Source organism: Podarcis melisellensis (assembly GCF_964234715.1).
Source record: "Podarcis melisellensis genome assembly, chromosome: 3".
NCBI lineage: Eukaryota > Metazoa > Chordata > Lepidosauria > Squamata > Lacertidae > Podarcis > Podarcis melisellensis.
This window is the reverse complement of record NC_138530.1, coordinates 49,950,966-49,972,117: the sequence shown is the minus strand read 5'-3', so window position 1 is coordinate 49,972,117 and position 21,152 is coordinate 49,950,966. Positions and strand designations below refer to the sequence as shown.

At 44.2% G+C, this 21,152-nt stretch overlaps 1 protein-coding gene across 2 annotated transcripts; it reads right to left on the bottom strand.

Moving 5' to 3' along the window:
• Positions 1–1,391: 1,391 nt before the first annotated feature.
• On the bottom strand, positions 1,392–18,052 carry UNC93A (unc-93 homolog A). Of its 2 annotated transcripts, XM_081905305.1 has the most exons (9): positions 17,904–18,052; positions 17,627–17,828; positions 16,662–16,843; positions 15,480–15,709; positions 13,477–13,605; positions 11,862–12,073; positions 9,821–9,956; positions 7,665–7,796; positions 1,392–2,084 (listed from the first exon to the last, which is right to left on the bottom strand). In XM_081905305.1, exons 2-9 carry the CDS (start codon positions 17,711–17,713, stop codon positions 1,807–1,809), a joined length of 1,386 nt encoding a protein of 461 aa, XP_081761431.1. In that variant the 5' UTR covers positions 17,714–17,828; positions 17,904–18,052; the 3' UTR covers positions 1,392–1,806. The 2 variants fall into 2 exon arrangements, with proteins under 2 accessions (XP_081761431.1, XP_081761432.1); XM_081905306.1 differs by lacking the exons at positions 16,662–16,843; positions 17,904–18,052 and having other exon boundaries at positions 17,627–17,895.
• Between the last annotated feature and the right edge of the window lie 3,100 nt (positions 18,053–21,152).

The following is a 21,152-nucleotide window of genomic DNA, read 5'->3' as shown; positions in this document are numbered from 1 at the left end:
TACCGTATTTTTCGCTCTATAAGACGCACCAGACCATAAGACGCACCTACTTTTTGGAGGAGGAAAACAAGAAAAAACATATTCTGAATCTCAGAAGCCAGAACAGCAAGAGGGATCGCTGCACAGTGATCCCTCTTGCTATTCTGGCTTCTGGGATAGCTGCACAGCCTGTATTCGCTCCATAAGACACACACGCATTTCCCCTTACTTTTTGGGAGGGAAAAAGTGAGTCTTATAGAGCAAAAAATACGGTACTTGCCTTCATTCTAATTATTTATTATGGACCTACCTTCATGCTAAGGTCCAAGGACGGGTTGCAATGTTAAAGCACAATCATGGGTATAATCATGGCACAGAATTTGTGTCCAATTCCAACATAACGTTTCAGCAAAGAATGAAGCCGTAGAGGGCGGAGAAGAACGCGGTTCTCTCTGGGTATTCAGGTGGCTGCTGTATCACACGAGAAGTGTGGGAACCCAGTCTGTATAATAACAGCACGATGTGCCAAAGCAGGGGATAATTAATACAAAACTAAAGCTGCAATCCAAAAGGGAAGGGGCAGCGGTTGAATTGTAGTTTTGAGCATTGTGCTGGACTTGTGCTGGTAGGGTGGGAGCAGCCAACTCCTAGTGGCTGTGGGGCCTCCCCCCTAAAAAGTTGATGAGCATAGCCATTCAAATGGTGTCCATGCACGGCATCATGTTTGTATTTGATATCCCGCTTTATCACTACCCGAAGGAGTCTCAAAGCGGCTAACATTCTCCTTTCCCTTCCTCCCCCACAACAAACACTCTGTCATGTGATCAATTATGCAGGGTGGGGCTTACCCCCCCCCAATATTTTAGTAAAGTTGGCACCCCTGGTTCTTGTGCTCTCCTGTCCTTTCCTGAAGTTTTGTTTGGCTGCCCATGACATTCCTCTCATTGATGGGAGGGACATTCATTGCACCACATGACTGCTTCCACTGGTCTTGTGGACTCGGTGCGGCTCATTGGCCTCATCCAAATGCCATGCCACATCCTTCACCCCATTTCATCAGATTTACATGCTGTGTAAATAAATAGTAGATTAGCTCTACGATGTCTCACGCTTCTTGCTGTGTTCTGCCAGAAGCTTAGTGTGCATATATCATTATGATGTATGTCGCAAGAAGCGCCCTGGAAGAGAAGGGAGATGCCTTTTCCAGAGCTGCGCATACCGGAGGACACTCAGGGTTCTGTGGGATTGCAGGCACCCCCAGGGCATTCTCCAACAATTTCCTTAGGAGACTTGGATGGAGAAATTACAGTTTCATGTTTATTTCCTTGAGGGGAGTGGTAAGCCTGTATTCCGGTTGAGAGTCAATTTATATTTTCTATGTGGATATGAGTGATTTAATAAGAAACAGAACATTTTTGAATTATCAATGTATATTTATTCTCCCCCCCCCCGATTAAAAAAATATCAAAGACCCATTAAAAACATTTTTGGTCACTAGTAGCAAGAAGAGAAGGTCCCTAGTATTGTACTGTCTTAATTGAAGTCATTATTGTATTGGCAGAAAAAAAACATCCTATGTACATTTTGCACCAGTTCGAAAGAACTGAAGTTTCCATTTACATATTGCACAAATCATGGTATCTGTTCCTTGGTAGCCTTCCTTGGTGTCGAGCCTTTTGAGAAGCCTTCTGAGGCACCAGTCCTGTGATGCGCTGCCTCTTTCACAAGAGCTACTTTCTGGTAGCCCATACAAAATGCACATGAGCAAAATTAGGCACTTTTGGACTGGGCCATTTGCTTGGCCTTACAGAGGTTTGCTTTGCTGGGCTACAAAGGGGTTTGTGGATCTTTCTCGCCTAGTTCGTTTGGCTCCTGCTTTGAGATACTGGGTAGTTCAGGACCAGGAGAGGACTGTGATTCCAGGTGCTCGACTGCTGCATAGCATACCATGGCCACCACCAGTACAGCCAGCACAATATAAAGTTTGATGCTGACACTTAAGAACGTGCTGTAACCAAAGGCGATGACAAACCCCAGGGACTCCCACAGGCGATAATTAGCAAAGGCGGCCTCCTTGTGCTTTTCAAATAACACTCCATAGAGAGCTGTAAACAAATGGAAAGAGAAGAATTAGGCAATACTTTATGTTTGAAGCCTAAATCTGACACTCATCTAGGTCTGTAACTGTAGCAGCAGTAGCTAACCCTCTTTCTCCCCGGTAAAGGTCATGCTGCAAGAAAATACATGATGGATGTCTTCTCTTTTTGTACCAAGAAGCTGCTTAGGATCACATAACATTGTAGCTTAAACCATATACTGCTGGGTTTTGAGTTTACTGTGAACAGGTCCATCGCCAGGCAACAGTGGTCCAGGGACATTATAAGACGATCTTTGTTCCTTGGTGTGGGAAATCTCTCTCGCCTGCTTTTGGAGGGTGACACCTTCAGCCGGTGTAAGGGGCAGAGACACAAGAGCCGCAGTGCTCAAGAGTTCCTTGTGAAGGATTGTTAAACCACTCAGAATATTGTAGCTCTGAGTGGAGGAAAACAGGGGCACCCTGACAAGTGGCATCACAATTCTTTAAATGTATGGTGTGGATATGGCCAATGTTATCCATGCTCCTAGCAGTATCTTTAAAACAGTGCTACTTGGAATCCTTACGCATGCAAACTATGGGCTCTGTTGCTGCAGGAATGAATATATGAACTAACCCATGATGACATAAGGCAGTTCATGTCTAAAAAAAGGATAGGGGTATGGTAAGATCTGCTTTCAGTTCTGGTATGTAATATACAGAGGCTGAATAACTTCCCGGGATGATCCACACGTCAAATGGAAGTGCCTATGTTTATAATTAACCTGTTGGAAATGCTACATTGGGGAGGCTGCTGGCTAGAACATCTGTTCTACTTTTAAGAATGCAAGAGCTGCTGGATCAGGCCAAAGGCCCATCTAATCTAGCACTACTGTTCTCATAGTTAGCCAGCCAGATACCTGTGAGAAGCATTAAGCAGGACCTGAATGCAACAGCCTCTACTCACTTGTGATTCCCAGCAACTGATACCCAGAGGCTCACAGCCTCTAAGAGTAAAGGCAGAACATGCTCAGGCTCTAACATGTTTAGGGCTCTTTTTACATCCTGCTGAAGAGGATAATAATGGTGTTTTTCAGGCCCGTGCAACTCTTTAAACAGCATAGACTCATAGAATTGTAGAGTTGGAAGGGACTACAAGCAGGGCCGTCTTTAGCAGATGTGATGCCGGGGTGCAAATATCCACCCAGCACCACCAAATTACCACGGATAGTGTTGGGGTGGCCATAGCTGTGCACTGCCAGGCATTGGGGGGGTGCAACTCTCCCCCATGCCGCTGCGGGAGAACGATCCCCGCAGAGGCTTGGGAGGGAAGCTGTGCACCCGCCAGCCATATGGTTGGCGGGGCGCAGCCAGCAGACGTGCAGGGAAAGGGGAGGCCGTCAGCAAAGCCGTGCAGCTCCCCCACTTGCTGGGGCGCCCCTGAGAGGCCGGCGCTCTGGTGCGACTCTCCACTGAGCCCTATGGGAAAGATGGCTCTGACCGCAAGGGTCACCTAGTCCAACCACCTGCAATGCAGGGATCTTTTGCCCAACGTGGGGTTCGAACCCGCAACACAACTACTGCAAAACTCCAGCATGAAAGATGCTTGTGTGTGCATAATAGTATGCATATTATTACACGCAAAGCAGCTCTTATAGAAGAACAAACAAAATAAAACAGCTTTAATTTACAATACAGTGAGGTGCCAAAATATGGCACAGGCTTTTGGATAGGTGAATCTGAAAATGTGGAGTAGGGCAAGGATTCAGGCATTTTCCATTAAAATCCTTTAGGGGGAGCCCTTGGTCAATATTAGATTCCACGACCAAAAAGAGATCTGGAACAGCTACTTGCTTAAACCCTGATAGGAGTTAAATTTTTAGTCTCTAGAATTCTCTTTGGAACTTTGTAATGAAACTCTGTTAAAGTAAGAGCTGATTCATGTAACTGATAATTAAACTGAGCAGCTCATGCCTACCTCACTTTGTGTGTAATTCAAAAGCACAGGGTTTAATTTGAATTCTGCTGTGGAACCTGTTTTCAATGGCAGACCTGTGCCTCCAGTGTGAAGTAATAATTAGGAAGAGTGGAGCTCTGAACACGTGTGGAGTGTTTCTTTCTCAGAAGCAGCAAAGATAAGATACGGCTTCCACAATGGATCAAGTACCACAGGCTGCTGTTTTTGGTGGTTGTTTTTTTTTAATGGTAGAAGAAGCAGCGGTTGATAATTGCAAGGCACTCTGCACATGTTCACAAATATTCTGTTGATTATTCAGGGCTAGTCCTATTTACTGCATGGAGAGCGGTTCATTTGGAGTTTCAACTTCAGCTGACTTGAGCTGAGCCTCTTATTGTTTATTCACATTTCCCAGATCCAAGAACTGGTACCTACATCAAGTTCTGGGATTCTGCTCCCATGTTCTGGAGTTGAACCTTGGCTCAAAAGAAGGCCTGCATATTCCTTAACAATGTACCGTACTTTTTAAAAGAGGATTTCCTTTAAGCAAAGTGCTGCCTCCTGTTCAGAAGAATACAGATCCAAGTTTGTAAAGGCATACCCTCCAACATTTCTCTGACAAAAATAGGGATTTTTTTCTAGAAAAAGAGGTGCTGGAACTCACCATAAACACCTCCCTCATAGAATGGCAATAGCGCCTACCTGAGAGGTGCTGGAACTGAGTTCTAGTGAGTTCCAGCTTAAAAAACACCTGGGGATGTCTTAATCCATACCCTCCAACATTTCTCCGATGAAAATAGAGATGCCCTACCATACCTTCCAATGTTTCTCTGATGAAAATAGGGACATCCTGGGGAAAATGGGACATTCTGGGATTAAATCAGAAACCAGGACGGCTACTGTAAATCTGGGACTGTCCCCAGAAAATAGGGACACTTGGAGGGTCTGTAAAGGGTGTCCCTTTCCCCAATAACTTCATAAGCTTAGTTATATCCTCAACATACAACATACAACAGAACTTCTCCAAGTCCAGAACTTCTACATATTCTTCTACATATCACACAGTTCTGTAATGTGCAAAAAGAAGGAATAGATCACAGCCACATATCTCCATGTAAGGCCAGGACCTTCCCTAACCTGCTAGCCTCAAGGCATTGTTGGACTGCAACCTCCATCAGATGCAGCTACTTGGCCAATAGTCTAGCAACATCTGGAGGGAAGGCTTGCTTTATATTTCCTGGTTTGTTGAGCATTCATTCTGATTTGATTACAAGGTGCTTATGCTTCTTACAATTCATCATGTGTTCATTCCACACTTTTCAGTGCATTTCCTCATCACTTTCCAAACTGCTAGAGCTTTAACTCACTTTAAATGTGTAAGTCTGAAGTCCTGTTATGTGCTCGAAGCCTTGAACCCCTCCTGCAAAATACTTGCGGTCTGGACCGGAGGCACACGGAAGTGTAGTTAAGCCCTTAGCATGACCTCATCTAACCTGTATGTAATCCTTGCTTGGTTCTGCTTTGTTGTTGTCAAAAGACTCTCTTGCCCTGACATTCCCAGGAAATGAGAGAGAATGTATGTAAGGTGGTACTTTTTAATGGAGCGAGATCTGTTGGTGAGGTGTGCAAGTGCTTGTATTTTGCCTGTGTAAGCAACGTGGTGACATATTTAATCTCCATAGCTAATTAGTTTAGGATTTATTCCTTGGATGACAGTGTAAATATTTCAACACACAAAAGGTCTTTCTAGCCTTTAATCTTTATTTTTTTCTTATGCAATGTTATTTTAATCTTCGTGCCCCTCCCCTCACACACAGCAGGGATAATAAACATTTCAATTAGCTCCTGGTTATCAGGTACAGTGGATTCTCGAACTTAATCCATTCCAGAAGTCTGTTCAATTCCAGAAACCATTCTAAAACTGAGGCGTGGCTTCCGATTGGCTGCAGGAGCTTCCTGCGCTCAAGCGGAAGCTGCGTCAGACATTTGGCTTCCGAGAAACATTCAAAAGTTGGAATGGGAGTCGATTTATTCGTCAACTAAGCCATTTGAGAACCAAGGTTCCACTGTATTCCTTTTGACTTAGCACACAGCCTGCATTTGAGGATTTCTTTCAAACCTTTGCTCTCTGGTCACATCCACAGCACACATTTAAAGCAAATGGCTTCCTGCAAAGAAGCCTGGGAACTGTCATTTACAACTCACAGAGCTACAATTCCCAGTACCCTTAAACTACAGTTCCTGGGATTCTTTGGGGAAAGTCATGTGCTTGAAATGTGTGGCATGGCTGTGCTCTCTATGTATACAAATGAATACCATCTGTGGTAAGTGGTAATAATAAGAGTATTTCTTCATTGCTTATGAATGCAATCCCAGAGGAATAAAGGAAGGGGCTTAATTTCCTGACACATAGGTATTAAATTACAGGTGTTGAATTGGGTTATGCATAACACCTGTGGCTTAATGCCAGTGCTGCGAGCTTCTGTCAAGAGTCTCTACATGCCCAACTATCACTACTTGGAAAGCTGTGATGGTTCTTCTTCCTGTTGTACATGGAAGATCATTTGGGGTACTTTGCATGGCATCAGTGAACAGGTCTGATACAACACTAGTGTATACCTCTTTTAAGGGTCTCTTTTTGTCTACATCTGATGCTTTTAGTTGTTGCCAGAAAAGCACCTAAGCCATTTGTCATTCCATATAGCCAGTGCTTTTTTCTGGGGGGACGCATACCCATAAACATTTTGTGAATCTTTGTACTTTTGTCCATTTACTGTATTTATTTTTCCCAGTTTGAACTATAAAATGGTGATTTTCTTTAGTCAAAATGAGAGTACCCCTAAACATTTTTTTAAAGAAAAAAGCACTGTGGCTTAGCACTTACATGCCAGGAAGAAATGCACCAACAAACCAAAACTATGTTTCCTTTGAAGCAAAATAAGCCAGGTTTGATTCTGCAGCATTCAAAAATTTAAAGAAAAGTTTGCCACAAGCATAAAATGCTATTTAAGTTTTAACACCCCCGCCCCCAGTGATGTTACAGCATACCTGTTTTGGACCCAGGACTCAGCTACATCAGTTATATTACAACATTAAAAATGTGTTATAACACTGTGACACCAGATGGTGCTGTAGAGCTGAAATCACAACTCAGTGATATTTTCCATTGTGAGCTTTACAATGGTTTATTATTATTATTATTATAGCTGTGTAGATCTAGCTCCAGTCTTCCAACTCTTTCTGCCAAGGTGCATCCTATTCAGACATATCTCAGGAGGTTCCAGACGGGTGCTCCTCATGCACAGAAATGTTTCACAGCATCCATGTGATGCCAGCATAGAAGGCAGCCAGCATAGAAGTGAACACCCCACCACTTAATTCAAGTTACCCTTTCTAGGGAAAATTGAACCAGTTTTTATTTTATTTTAAAAGCTATTACCAACTCCCATTTGCAACAGTCAATTTGCAATATTATGCCCCCATCTGCAAGCACCGATAGTTACTGGAGTCTAGGTAATCTGCTTTCAGTGAGACTAAGGCCACACAGTCCCATGCACACTTTCCTCAGAGTAAACCCCAGTGGAACTGACTTCCAAGTAAACTTGCATAGAGTTCAGCTTGTGCTGCCAGTCTTCCATGATAGAAAAGGCTTACCATTGGTCTGCGTCTGCCAGATAGCATCAGCCGCACCCCACAGGGCAGGGAATACGAAGAAGAGGGCAAGGTGGCTTGGGCGAGGTTTCCAGAGCAATAGTCCTATTATGCAGGCAAGGTTGAGAACTCCACCTGGAAGATGATGAAAGATTGAGAGAAAACAATAAAGAGTTTCAGAAGTAGGCCATTTCAGATAGTGAGAATTATATAGCTGCACCAGGTCAAGGTCCACATTGTCCATTAGTTCCCAGCAGTGGCAGCCGCCCAGGTGACATTGGAAGCAAAGAAGCAGGATCAGCAAGGCTGGCTATAGTATAAAGATGAAGTAAGCAACCACCTGGGATGTCAAAATTCCCAGCTACATAAATGTTTCGGAGAGCCACCAGAGTCACAGAGGGGCAATGAAGCTGCATAGGAGCCCATTGGCTGGGCAATGTACCCTGCTGTTCAGGAAACAAATCAAGAGTCTTCTCATTTCCATTGGCCCCCAAGGTCACAGAGGTAAGGACCTGCTATCTCTTCTGCTGCTTGCCTGGAGGAAACAAACCTTGAGTCCTGGTTCAGATGACATGTTGGCTAAGCCAAACCACAGCTTAGTTCACTGTGGTGTTGCAGCAGGAGGATTGGGGGCAGGAGCTACAATCTCTTCTTTGGGGTCTCTCATGTCCACCCATTCTTGCTTGGCTTGGCTTAGCCTAACAAGCCAGCCAGCCCATTGTCAAGGCAAGTAATTTAGTCCTGGCAGATAATGGGCACCTGTCAGCCTAATGACATGGGTGAAGTAGGCAGCAAAATGCCAGCTGGTTTCCTCAAGAGTGAAATTTTATCCAGGATGTGTAGTTGGGAGCATTTCTCTTAAGTCATATTAGTTGTGAAGTACATTCAGTTTGGAAAATGTGCAGAGCTAGCTCATTAAAAAAAAAAAGTCCAGTGAAACATTGGAAATCGAACCCCAAGAGACATAATTTGTCAGCAGTGCCAAGTTCCCCAAATGTTTATTCATAGTCTGCCCTCCCTCCCTGATGTTGATCAGATCAGTTCCTTAGCAAGTGCTGCCAGTTGACCCTATAAATTATACTATTGTCAGATCAGCACCTCCAAAAGGGACAGGCAAATACGTAGCATATTGCTTCATGATAGCCACGACACCTCCCTGTTCAGGGAATGCCAGTCATTAGATGAAAGGAAGGGAACCTTCTTCTCCCCTGTCCAGGACACTGGGATGGGATTTGTTTGTGGGTCATTTCATTCAGGATTACGTGGTATAAATCAGTATGTCATGCAACTACTTCAAGAACCCCTTGTGGACACACAAAAGTTTCTGAGGTAGGAAATACAAAGGGGAGCTACAGCAAAATGTTGCTGTGTGGAGTGCTTCTGCTCAGATTTCCAACCAACCAGCCACGTTATTTTCTAGGATCCTCTATTCCACCTCCATTTTCCATTCCCTGTTCCCCCTCTTAGCTGTCAGTGAGCATTCCACACCAACTGAGCATGCTCAGGGTAACATTGACTATTGTGTTCTGTTGGCGCAAGGATTTCCACTTATGCAATGGAACTCTTTCTCCTTTCCTCATGCACACTCTGTGCCCTCTCCAAATCTGCCTCGGAGGGTTCAGAGAACCCCCAGAACACATTTAGGTGGTGCACAGGGGGAGGAGAGGGGGGGAACATTTTGTTGCACAAGAATAAATCTTTTCCTGACAGAATGTGTTTGTTAGTATTACATTGGATACAACCCTCAGTCCTCAATGGATTGTTTTGGGGTCCCCACCCTCAATATTTTTTTTTATCCTTCTGCAAACCATCTCTGCTGATACCACTCTCATGTGTGAGAATAGTGCCGTTTTGACTGCTTCAGAACTGGCACCCAGAGAATTGAGATTGCTATTAGTATATGTGATTCATGAGTTGAGAACCACCTTCAGTGTTAGAAATGCTGAGACTTTCTCTGAAGTGACTGAGCAAACAGACATATTTGAAATTCAAATTGGCCAAGACTGTTTCATTCCCAATAATGAGGGGAAAATCCTCATCTGAACTGATCATGTTTTTAGCCAGTTCTTCATTAAATTATACCCCCTGCCTCTTAGTATGAGCACACCCAATTTTTCACACTAGATGAGCTCCCCGGTCCTCCGTTAGCCTTTACATACCCATTGCAAATAGAATTTTTCTGCCAGTAAATTGGGAAATCTTCCCAAAGAGCAGGGAGCAGAGTGAATTTGCAGCTGAGAAGCAGATCATCACATAGCCGACAAAATTTATCCCAAGGGCACAGGTCACATAGGCCTAGAGAAAAAGAGAAAGACACACAGGCGCACATGGCATTATTATTCAACGCAGCAACGTTGATTCTGTCATCTGAGGCTTAGGACTTCGTGTCTATTTCTGAATGCTGGGTGAATATTCATACAGAGAAGATGCGATCAATAAAGCACAGCTCTGTGCCTTGCCATAGGGCCTCCAGATTTAATGTGTGCGCCTGCTGTGCAGTGATGGAGCTGAGAGACGGGTGTGTGTGTGTGTGGTAATTTGCTCATGTGCTGTACGTGCTATCAAATGCTAAAGCAGCAGAAGAAGTGGGGGTGTGTAGGGAGAGGAGTTGACACACAGCGCTTCCAGGTTGTCACTATTTTGGGGTGGGATTCAATCACATACCACCAGTAAGTTCAGGTTGGGCAACAATAATTGATTTGGAAGGTCTTGCATAACATGCCTGCTTCCCCCAAAGATGGGATTTTTTGCAGTAAGGAAAGTGATGGGGAAATGCACTGGATCTAGTGTGGATCTAGGATAACACTTGCCAGTAACATCATAAACAGGCTGCCTGGAAGTGTCCACAAGGTAGATGATTGCCAACCATATGAGTAACTCTTTGGCTTCCTGGACATCAGAGTATGATGCATTTAATCAGATGGAGACCACAGGAACAATATGCTAGTACTAAAAATATGGCTAAGATCTGCATCATTAAAACAAAAAAAGCACCATAAGACCTGCTTGTATGCTCACTTATAGCTACCGGTAAGCTCACATTAACCTTGTATCTTTTTAATACTGTACCTGTGCATTCAGGGTATGCAAACTGTCAGGCAGCTAGATTTGTGTGACTATAGGGCTGTTTAGCAGGCAATGCAAGGGCTACCCAAATATGAAATACCTCTGTGATTTGCAAGGCACTCTGGGTTGGGGGACAATACGGACAATAAATTAATAAAGCAAATCCATCAATATGGCAGGCAGAAAGATGCCTTTCTCCTCTAGGCTTGATGCCAGAGGCATGGCCAGCAGAGAAGAATCTGCAGAGGGGGAGGAAGAGGCAGAGGGAAATAGAAACTTGATTCTTTCACACAACGAAAGTGAGGTAAGCCCTTCTCGCTCTGGAATGCTGCCTGTAGTTTTCGTAGCAGCACAGAGGTGAAGGAGCAGGATGCAGGCGGTAGGAGGAATTGGCTGCACCTGAGTCTCCAAGAAGCAGGAGGCGGAACAAGTGATTAGAACAAAGAAGGACCAGCAGGAAGCAGGGGCGGGCCTTGGGCCTTGGGAAGGGCAGGAAGCCAGTTGAGTCAACTGACTCCGACAGTGAGGAGTGAGCTGTGGGAAGCTCGGATTGCTGGAAGCCTGTTATTGCTAATAAACCTCAACTAGTTAAACTGCCAGCGTGTCGTGTCTTGTGTGAGAGAAGTGATAAACCTGACACTTGACTTCTAACCCATGGCAATTGCGCCTTGTATCAATGTTTCTCCATTCAGATCCAACTCCCTCTGATACCTGCAGCACCAAGTGGTTGTCTGCTCCCTCTTCCCCTCAGCGGGTCACATAAGTACATAGCAAGAGTATCATAAGAGCCAAAGGCCCATTTAATCCAGCATCCTGTTCTCACCCTGGCCAACCACATGGGATTTATTTGACTTCTGATGGCACATGATTTTCATTAGGTCTCTCTGGTCCCTTGGTGGACCTACTGGTGTGTTTTGTTTGATTCCTGCTCTTCCTGGCTAATGGCACCTAAAACAGTTTCTTCACTGACTCCAGAGGCTTCTTGGGCAGGTTTCGGGTAGTCTCAGTATAGCATCCATCTGTAGTGGGAGTTGGGACTCAAGAGTCCTGAGTGTCCCATGAACATTTCCCCATGCATTCATTGAAGAACTCAGGGTAGGTGATGTAACAACCGCATTTCGCTCGTGTTCCTACCTTGGTGTAGTCGCCAGCAAGGAATCCTTGTTCAAACCCGCTGTACATGGTCAGGGGAATCAGGAGACACTGGCGTTTATCTTTAAGATGCCGAAATGTTGCCATGAAAGTGAAGCACAAGGAAGGTGTCTCCTTTTTCTCACCCTCTGCTTGGTCGTCTGTGATCCGATCCAGAAAAATAGCAACTAGCAACACAGCTAGCACCCCACTGCCTGGATGCATTGGAATAAGAACCAAGTCCCAAGTGACAAGCAATTCATAGATTTATTCTCAGAGCTCAGTTATGGGTTTAGAATACTCAGTCAATAAGTGTCTTTAAATTCAGCCCTAGAGGCCAAGAGAGTTTAAATAAAATTAACTGTTTTGAAGTCTCTGTCTTCAATATCAGGGCATCTACCATGCACAGCAAACTGTGCTCTGCTGTGTCATTTGTGCTATGGCAGCTGGAAAAACCAACTGTGCTGTTGCATAAGACAGATTTCTTACCCTTCCAGGTTAGGTCAGAGGTTAAAGAGAGATCAGTATGGGGGCACCATGATTGCATCTGTCAACATTGCCTCTAGTTGAATTTGTTTCCTGAACCTCTGGCTCCAGAATTAGTGACAGTCTTTTCCAAAGCACATGTGAGGAGGGAAATTATACTATGGAACTGGAATGTTGGACTTTATTTCATTAACTGAGGCCTGAATCACTCATAGGCAAAGATATGCCATACAATTTACAGCTGAAATGAATATTCATGAATACGCCAAATTTGCTGAACTTTCCTGTTAAGTTCTGAGTGGGAAAATTCATATTCAAATTCTGAATCAACAATTTGGAAGATGAAATCTTGACCCGAAAAATTAAAATTTGAAGGCTTTGGAACTGTTAGTATTTTCTGACAGTTATAATATTGCTTGGGGGCCTCTATCATAACCAGTCCTAGATTTTGCAGATTGAAAGCTGTCAAATACTAAAAATTACTGCATGTTGTTTATCAAATGCTGTAAGATTTTTTAAGTGAGTTACAAGACAGCTACCAAAAACAGTTAAATTATATTGCATACCATAAAATACTGTCAAATACAATATATTACAAATGGTTTTTCAGGAAACAAAGCAGATCAAGGGGTTCTTAGATTATAAAATCAATAATGGCAGACAAAGGTCCATGAAATACACTTTGCCCACCACTCCATTTCTTCCTCAGCAATGACCATCCAAAGTGAAATGTTGGAGATGATCTGGTGCACACCTTCTATGCTATATGTTAAAGCTTTAACAGTTAACACTTTAACAGTTGTGGCTTTCCACAAAGAATCCTGGGACATGTAGTTCACTTCTGTTTACCTAGGCATTTGATGGCTAAAAGACATTGTTCCTGGCACACCTGAGATAACTGTTCTTAGAATGGTTGTACTGTTTTATTGTTGTTAGCCGCCCTGAGCCCGGCTTTGGCTGGGGAGGGAGGAATATAAATAAAATTTATTATTTATTATTATTATTAAAGTTTTAAAATTTATTTATTTATATGTTTGGTGTCCCGATCTCCTTTGGGAGGAAGGGAGGGATATCAATTGAAATAGCAAGCAAACAACAAACAAACAAACAAATGGTGTCTGGAAGCACCTACCTGTGTAGATTCCCAGCAGAGTGTAGATTAAAGTATCATGTGGTTTTTTTTGAGCCACAGTGCTGTTTGTAGCATTTACCCCCGTGCAATGTTCTGCACCACAGCACAGATCTGCGTCTGAGTGTTCCACTAGGCCATAGGAAAAAGAAAAGAGCAGTGGTTGTTAGTGGTCAAAATCAAGACCATAAATTCAAGCATACATCCGCAATGGATTTCAAGCTGTGTTCCAAAAAACCCTGAGGTAGGTACTTCAAAATATGATTGAGGTTCTCATCACCAATGAAATCAATAATGGTGGACAGGCTGCTTGAGAGGAATAATGGACCTTGTCCAGGAATCCTTTGCAACACACAGAAATGCCATAGCCAATTGACAGGGTTCCTTTAGTGGACAAATCCATGTGGAAGCAGCTGCTTGAGCAGCAGGGCATTTGATGTGCCCTATCAATGTATAACTGGTCACTGTTGTGCCCTCTGTACTTCAAAGATCAGGACCATCTAAACTGCCCTTTCTGGTCCTATAAGTTCTGACGGTGCCGTAGGATGCTCACTTGGACTGGTATGAACAACAGTGTAAAAACCAGATACCGCTTCAAAGAATGCTACTTCTGTTCATTAAGCTTTGCTATTTCATACAGTATTGGTATTTCACAGTTCCAAAGTAACCGTGCCTTTGAGCCATGATCAAATGTTTTGATCCCTTGCCAGTCTTCAAGGACGTTACCAGCATTTTCTAATCTCCTAGCAGTAACTTTTGGTTTGGTCAGCCAGTGGAGTTTTATCCCCTTAAACTAGCTTAAGACTGCAGTTGTGGGACAGGCTTCCCCCCCCCTATATAGTTCAGGTGGCATTTAGCCCTAATCTGTCCCGTGAGGCAGCCTGCTTTTATTGTTATCCCTGGATTTGCTTTTAACCGGCCTACTCCACCTGGCCCGAGTTAACAACCACTGCCCAGTTAATCCTTTAACTCCTGTGCTGAACACACACACACACACACACACACACACACACAAATAGAAGACAAACCCATAGACTGAATCATTAGAAGACCTAGAATATCAAGTTGGAAGGGACCCCAACCTCCTGCAATGCAGGAATCTCATCTAAAGCATCCATGACAGATGGCCATCCAACCTCTGCTTAAAAACTTCCAAGGAAGGAGAGTCCACCACCATCCGAAGGAGTCCATTCCACTAGACCTCTTCCCAATGCTCTAGGAAGTTGTCCACAGGAACTGCAAACTGGACACCCATGCCAATAAGAAAACAATCCTTTAAGTGGGTTTAATAGTTTAGATCCTCAGATAATTGAACAGAAGGTATTTTCCTGCCCTCCCTCCCCAGCAGCCACACTGGTGTCAGAATGCCCTCCAGAGTAATGTATGTATGTTATGGGGGCTGCTGGAAGAGGGGAGAATCACGCTAGGCTTTGGTTATTCCATTATCCTTAAAATTGCATCTATACTACTGTATCTGATACAGTATCACAGTTTTTTTTTTAAAAAAAATGATGAAAAACTGGTTTTACCTATCAGTAGCACTTCCAAAGGCAGATATAGGCAAGGAAATGGTACCCTATGGTAATTTCATAAAAATGTAAGGCTGTCATCGCGTAACCCTTATTGGAGGATCTGTAGTGCCACATCAGAATCCTGGATTTTCATGAAGTCAGAGTGAAAAGGTAGTTGCAATGAGCGAGAGGAGGAAGATGCCAGAGGTTACCATGAGGGTGGTTTGTGCATAAGGGCAGGGTGCACAAATGGAAGAGGTAGGATGCAAGGACATGGGAGCAAAGGGGAGAGCAAAGCAGGACTGTAGAACAGAAGAGAGAAGCAGCTTCAGAAACAGGGCTGGGAGGGTGAATGCAGAGTTCAGCAGTGGCATGGGGTGGGGTGGGCAAGCTCTAGGCGGGGTTCGTATGGGGCGGGATGGCAGGGGAGCTGGCAAGTGGTGTAAGCAGGGACACAGCCCCTAGGGTGTGTGTCGGTGGGTGTGTAATATTTACCTTGGTTGGGAGTCTGCTCAAATACAAGGGATGATATAAGATTTCCCCATACTCCAGAGGACTGGAATATCAGAAAGAATATTCCAAAGTACTGGTTGACAATATCTTTCCCAATTTTCCCTGCTTTCCGAGCATACGAGTTTCCAGCGATGGTGAGATATGTGCACTTGGCTGACCAGAGTGGTGCTCCTCCCAGCCCCAAGATCATAGATGTGGGGATCAGTGTGTACCTGCAAAAAAACACGCTATTTAGATATCTCTTTTAAGCTGCCAGCATTCTTGAAAGAAAGGCCAAAGACAGAATGTTACATCATTAAATTCAAGATGAATTGCTCAAATGTTTACCCCTATACCATAAGGAGACATATTCATGTGATATAAGAGCCGTAAGGAGCTAGATTGTATTGAAGGTTTGCCGTTAACTCCCTGCTTATCATATTTTAAGCAATATTCAGAATTCATGTTTGTCTAATACATGATAGACAGAGACCTCAATATGCACTGGACTTTTCACCAGGAAGTTTTTTCCCAGGTTTAGGAGGCAGGGCATAATTGTGTATCAGGTTCATTTCAAGTTAAGTGGGGGTGGGGGGTTGAAATAAGCTCATGCAGCTCTCAACAGAGTGATTTGAAAAACACAACATTAAAGCTGCACTCATAGACCCAATGGAATCGTTCAGCACATCTCTGCTAAAAGGGCTGGGTCAGCTTTGGGATTCTTTGGAGCACCATTCTCCAGCCTTTTTCCACACCACTGTGAGATATTGCTGGCAGGGACCCAGAAACCACCCACCTTATAGAAGCTGCTTTACATATTACAGCAGGTTGGGGGACCTGTGGCCATCCAGATGTTGCTGGACAACAGCACCTGCCATCCTTGATGATCGACTTTGCCAGCTGGAACTGACAAGTATTGGAGTCCATCAACATCTGGAGGGCTGAGGGCCCCCACCTCTGTATTGCAGTCACCACAAAGAATTAAGATATGAAGATTTTCTGCTCATATAATCCCCCTCGCCCAACATGGTTTTCAGCCTTGCAGTGATGCCACAGTCATTCTATGGACAAAAGTCTGGCTGTTTACTCAGTATCTGAACCTTTCTACACTGGAGTTTGGATGGAAGTAGACCACAGTCCCCAAATATATGGCAGATCTCATCGGAAGTAGGCTAGCAGCATTACCAGCTGGCGTAGAAGTTTCCCAAAGAATATGTGATGTAGCAGCACATGGAGCCCACAATGGTCCACTTGCACCCAAGCTTCTTAATGAGGATCGGTGGGAGAAACATGGAGGAGAGGATAAGGGCTGCATAGACAACACTCAGAGAGGCAACGCCCAGGCCTTCTTGAGAGTGGAGGCTGCTCTATAGAGACAAAATGAAATGGAATCAACAACTTTGCAATAAATAAGGGGACATTGACTGACCAGGGTGGGTGGGAGAGAGAGAAGACAGCAAGTCCTTAAGACAAGGACTTAAGTGGAGCATTTGGAAGCACAAACACTGCAAAGGACAATGGAAATACTAAGGATACTATGGAGAGCAAGAGAGACATGCATGATACCTTAAGCTCATTGGAGGAAGAAATATTAAAATAAGTTAAAAACCATTTTTAGAACAAATGTCCAACGGGGACATGACAAAAGTCTATAAACTGATGCATGGTGTCAAAGAAGTTGATAGGAGGGAGAAAGGTTTCTCCCTCTGTCATTATATCAGACTCTTCTAGCTCCGACTGGTAGGAGGTTCAGGGGAGACAAAAGAAATGCATAATTTGATAATGCAATTCATTGCTAGAAGGAGTGATGGCCACTAGCTTAAAAGAGAACTAGGCAAAATCATGGGAGCATTGTATCTCAGCAGCTATTAGCCATGATGATGATGTTGAACTTTCCTATTCAAAGACAACATGCCACTAAGAAGAAACAGTGGAAGAGGGCTGTTGACTTCCAAAGGTCTCTAGGGTGCTAGACTAGACAGACCCTTAACCTGATCCAGAAGTTTGTGTGATCTCCAGGGATTTCTCTTCTGTTATGGAAGACCCATGCTACCTTTCACTGAGCTAGCATCCCTGTTGCATTATATCCCCACAGATCGTCTTCAAAGATGCCCCCTTCAAATGTACACTCCACGACAAGGTCCACCTACCTGCAAGCTCTGGAGCCCTCCATAAGCAGTAAATAGAAACAAGAATCCAACCGAAACCAGAATAATATTCTTCAGATGCTTCTCCATTTTCGGGTCCCACAAGATTTGTTTATTGCAAGGTTTTAGGTGTTCACTGAATCATTCCAGATGGGGAGTCCAGGGAAGGGGGAGAAATGACAGCCAAGCAACAACTTTGCTTCTCCTGTAATGCAAAAATGTCAAGTCAACCATCTGGGCTAAAGCCAATGAACTTTACCTTCTCCAGCATTGAAAATGCCTTAGGAACTTGTTACTTATTCACTTGTTCTGTTAGATGAAAAGGGCTTTAAAGATGACTTGATTATTTGCATAATTTGTGCCCTTTAACACCCAGTTACAAAGTGTGTTCAATAGCAATAGCGTTTTTCATATTGCTCTTTCGCAACGTAAAGGTGATGCCTTTTGAGTAGCATGTGGGTGGGATACAGTTACAGGTTAGCCATAAAGGGAAGTGACTGACAGGTCACTTGGAAGACCTGATTGCTTGATTGCTTGCAAGGGAGGTATTGTCCCTATTAATGATCCAGAATCTTAATATGACAGGGTAACAGGGCACTGTCATTCCTTCTGGGCAACAACCACTGCAGATTCACTGCATGCAAAAATAAGGATAGTCCATGAAATCATAATCTATCTCCCTCTCCTGCAACTAGGGGCAGGCCAGTTTCAATTCCTCACTGTTTCTCACTTTTCCAGTCTTAAATTCAGTTCTCCACTTTTCCAGATCAGTTTGAGAGTATAATTATTTTTTTAAAATAAAAACTCCCATGAAAATACATCGGCATTTTACTACAAATTTCTTCTAGTGCACAGTTTTGCTAAGACATTTTATGTACAATGCATGTTTGTATGTTGTTATCACTAATATATGTGTTTTATACGCACTGTGCCCTAGTATGTGCATTTTTGTACATAATACTTGGCTGGAGAAAGACATTGCAAAATTTTGAGAAGTGTGATGCCTGTGTTTTATTTCCTGTATTGTTTCAAAAAGCGCAAATTAATTAGTTTGCCTTTAAACATGAACTGGATGAAAATTATTCCCTGTTTGGGGGGGAAGCTATGTGCTTTCAATGTATGGCACATGTGTATGTGAAAGTTATTCCTTGGGAAGAGCCCCACCTCCTCCAGTGCCATGCCCTCCATTTTTGGTGTTCAGACTTCAGCTGCTGCTGCTTATTAAACCAAAATGACACACACACACCACATACACACATGGTATTAGCAGGCTAGGGGGGAAATTTTGAGGCCTGCAGAAGTACAAAAAACATTTAGAGAGAAACAACCCAAAGTGGGGGAACCCCCCCCCCAACAGCCCACTAGAGCAGGCATAGGCAAACTCGGCCCTCCAGATGATTTGGGACCAGAACCCCCATCATCCCTAGCTAAGAGGACCAGTGGTCAGGGATGATGAGGGTTCTGGTCCCAAAACATCTGGAGGGTTGAGTTTGCCTGTGTCAGCACTAGAGACTGTATGCTCATTGGTTTTGGAATTCTGACTGTTGGGGGTCCAGCAGGGCAGATGAAAGATTGGTGGGGAGGACAATGGAATGGAGGGGCTGGAAACCTGACAAGGAAGTGCTGTACCCCATACTGCAATATTTTGTTGTAGGCTCTACTTGTTCGTAGATTTAACTATTCCACTGTATCTTTCAATCTTCTAAAGCAGGCGTAGGCAACCTAAGGCCCGTGGGCTGGATGCGGCCCAATCGCCTTCCCAATCCGGCCCACAGACGGTCCAGGAATCAGTGTGTTTTTACATGAGTTGAATGTGTGATTTTATTTAGAATGCATCTCTGGGTTATTTGTGGGGCATAGGAATTCATTCTTTTTTTTTCTCTTTCAAAATATAGTCCAGCCCTCCACATGGTATGAGGAACAGTGGACTGGCCCATGGCTGAAAAAGGTTGCTGACACCTGTTCAAAAGGAACAATGTTTGTAAACAGTGGCACCAAAAAGTCTATGAAATGGAAGGAATAGCAGTTCTGCCCACTTTATGCATTGGATAAAGTGGCCCCAAGCCCACAAACAACTATGCTGCAATAAATTGAGTAAGTGTTTAAAGTGCCGCAGGACTTTTGGTTGCTTTTGCAGCAACAGGCTGGCAGGAATTTCCTATACAGGGTGGAATCCCCTTGGGGAATACCAAGCAGCCAATGAAAGGGCCACTAGAGGGCAGCACGGTGTTGGTTTTCAGCAATGCAGGCTGAAGGGTAAAGAAAATCAGCCTTTGCTCCAATATTTGAGATTCCAAGATGAGGCAGGACTCCGGAGTTTCCTTTGGTTGCAGCAACTACACTGTCCAAACAGGCAAAAAGCAGCTTTCCAACCAAAGGATATCCTGTTAATACATCGTTAAAGTGACTTGACATGTTCTTGCTCCCTTCTCCCATTCATCGACTGCTGCTTTGAGAGAGTGGGCAATGAACTCAGTGACACAACAACAGCCCAAATGTTACTCGAGAGATGTGTGTGCGGAAGATGTGGGCTGGTGGCAGCCACATGTTGGAAGGCTTCAAAAAAAGGATTCAGCAGGTTTGTGGAGGGTAAGACTATTGATGGCCGCTAGTTGCTGGAAGCTGCAGGAAGAGAGTGTGGTTTCGTGCTCAGGTCCTGCTTGTCGGCTTCCCACAGGCATGTCATTGGCCACTGTGAGAACAGGGTGCTGGGATAGATGGGCTTATGTCTCCTGAAGTTAAAAGGTAAAGGGACCCCCTGACCATTAGGTCCAGTCGTGACTGACTCTGGGGTTGCGGCACTCATCTCGCTTTATTGGCCGAGGGAGCCAGTGTACAGCTTCCGGGTCATGTGGCCAGCATGACTAAGCCACTTCTGGCGAACCAGAGCAGTGCACAGAAACACCATTTACCTTCCCGCCGGAGTGGTACCTATTTATCTACTTGCACTTTGACGTGCTTTTGAACTGCTAGGTTGGCAGGAACTGGGACCGAGCAACGGGAGCTCACCCAGTTGTGGGGATTCAAACCACCGACCTTCTGATTGGCAAGTCCTAGGCTCTGTGGTTTAACCCACAGCGCCACCCACGTCCCTCTCCTAAAGTTAGGTCCTACCTAAATCTGCTTTGTCAGGGATAAGCACCCTGAGTCCTTCAGAACTCTCGGCCTAGCTGTGGGGACTCTGCCAAGCAGCCTGGCCACACTCCACACTGGCCCTCCTCTGATCCTTTTCTCATGATTTTGGCTGGCATGTGCGCTTGAACCATGGCAATATCTCTTGCTTGTCTGGATGAAGAATATGGAGTCTGGTGTAAGTCTGACCACACCACTTTCTTTTCTTTTCTTTTTTTTTGTACCTAATTTTTATTAGTTTTCCATTTAATAATATCCAATCACATCATTGTTATCCACTTTACCTCCATGGCTCTTTTGAGCCCACTGACTTCCTTCCCTCCCGCCTCATGCCTTTCAAAATCAGCCTTTATATCGTTGCATTTTATACATTTTCCAGTTCTAATTTCACTCATTA

Coding starts and splice junctions, on each gene's coding strand:
- UNC93A (XM_081905305.1), bottom strand. CDS start 17,713: ATGGAGAAGCATCTGAAGAATATTATTCTGGTTTCGGTTGGATTCTTG. Junction 13,606..15,479: donor TGAGCAGACTCCCAACCAAG/GTAAATATTACA, acceptor CCTATGGCCTAG/TGGAACACTCAGACGCAGAT. Junction 9,957..11,861: donor TTGCTGGCGACTACACCAAG/GTAGGAACACGA, acceptor CTTTTTCTCTAG/GCCTATGTGACCTGTGCCCT.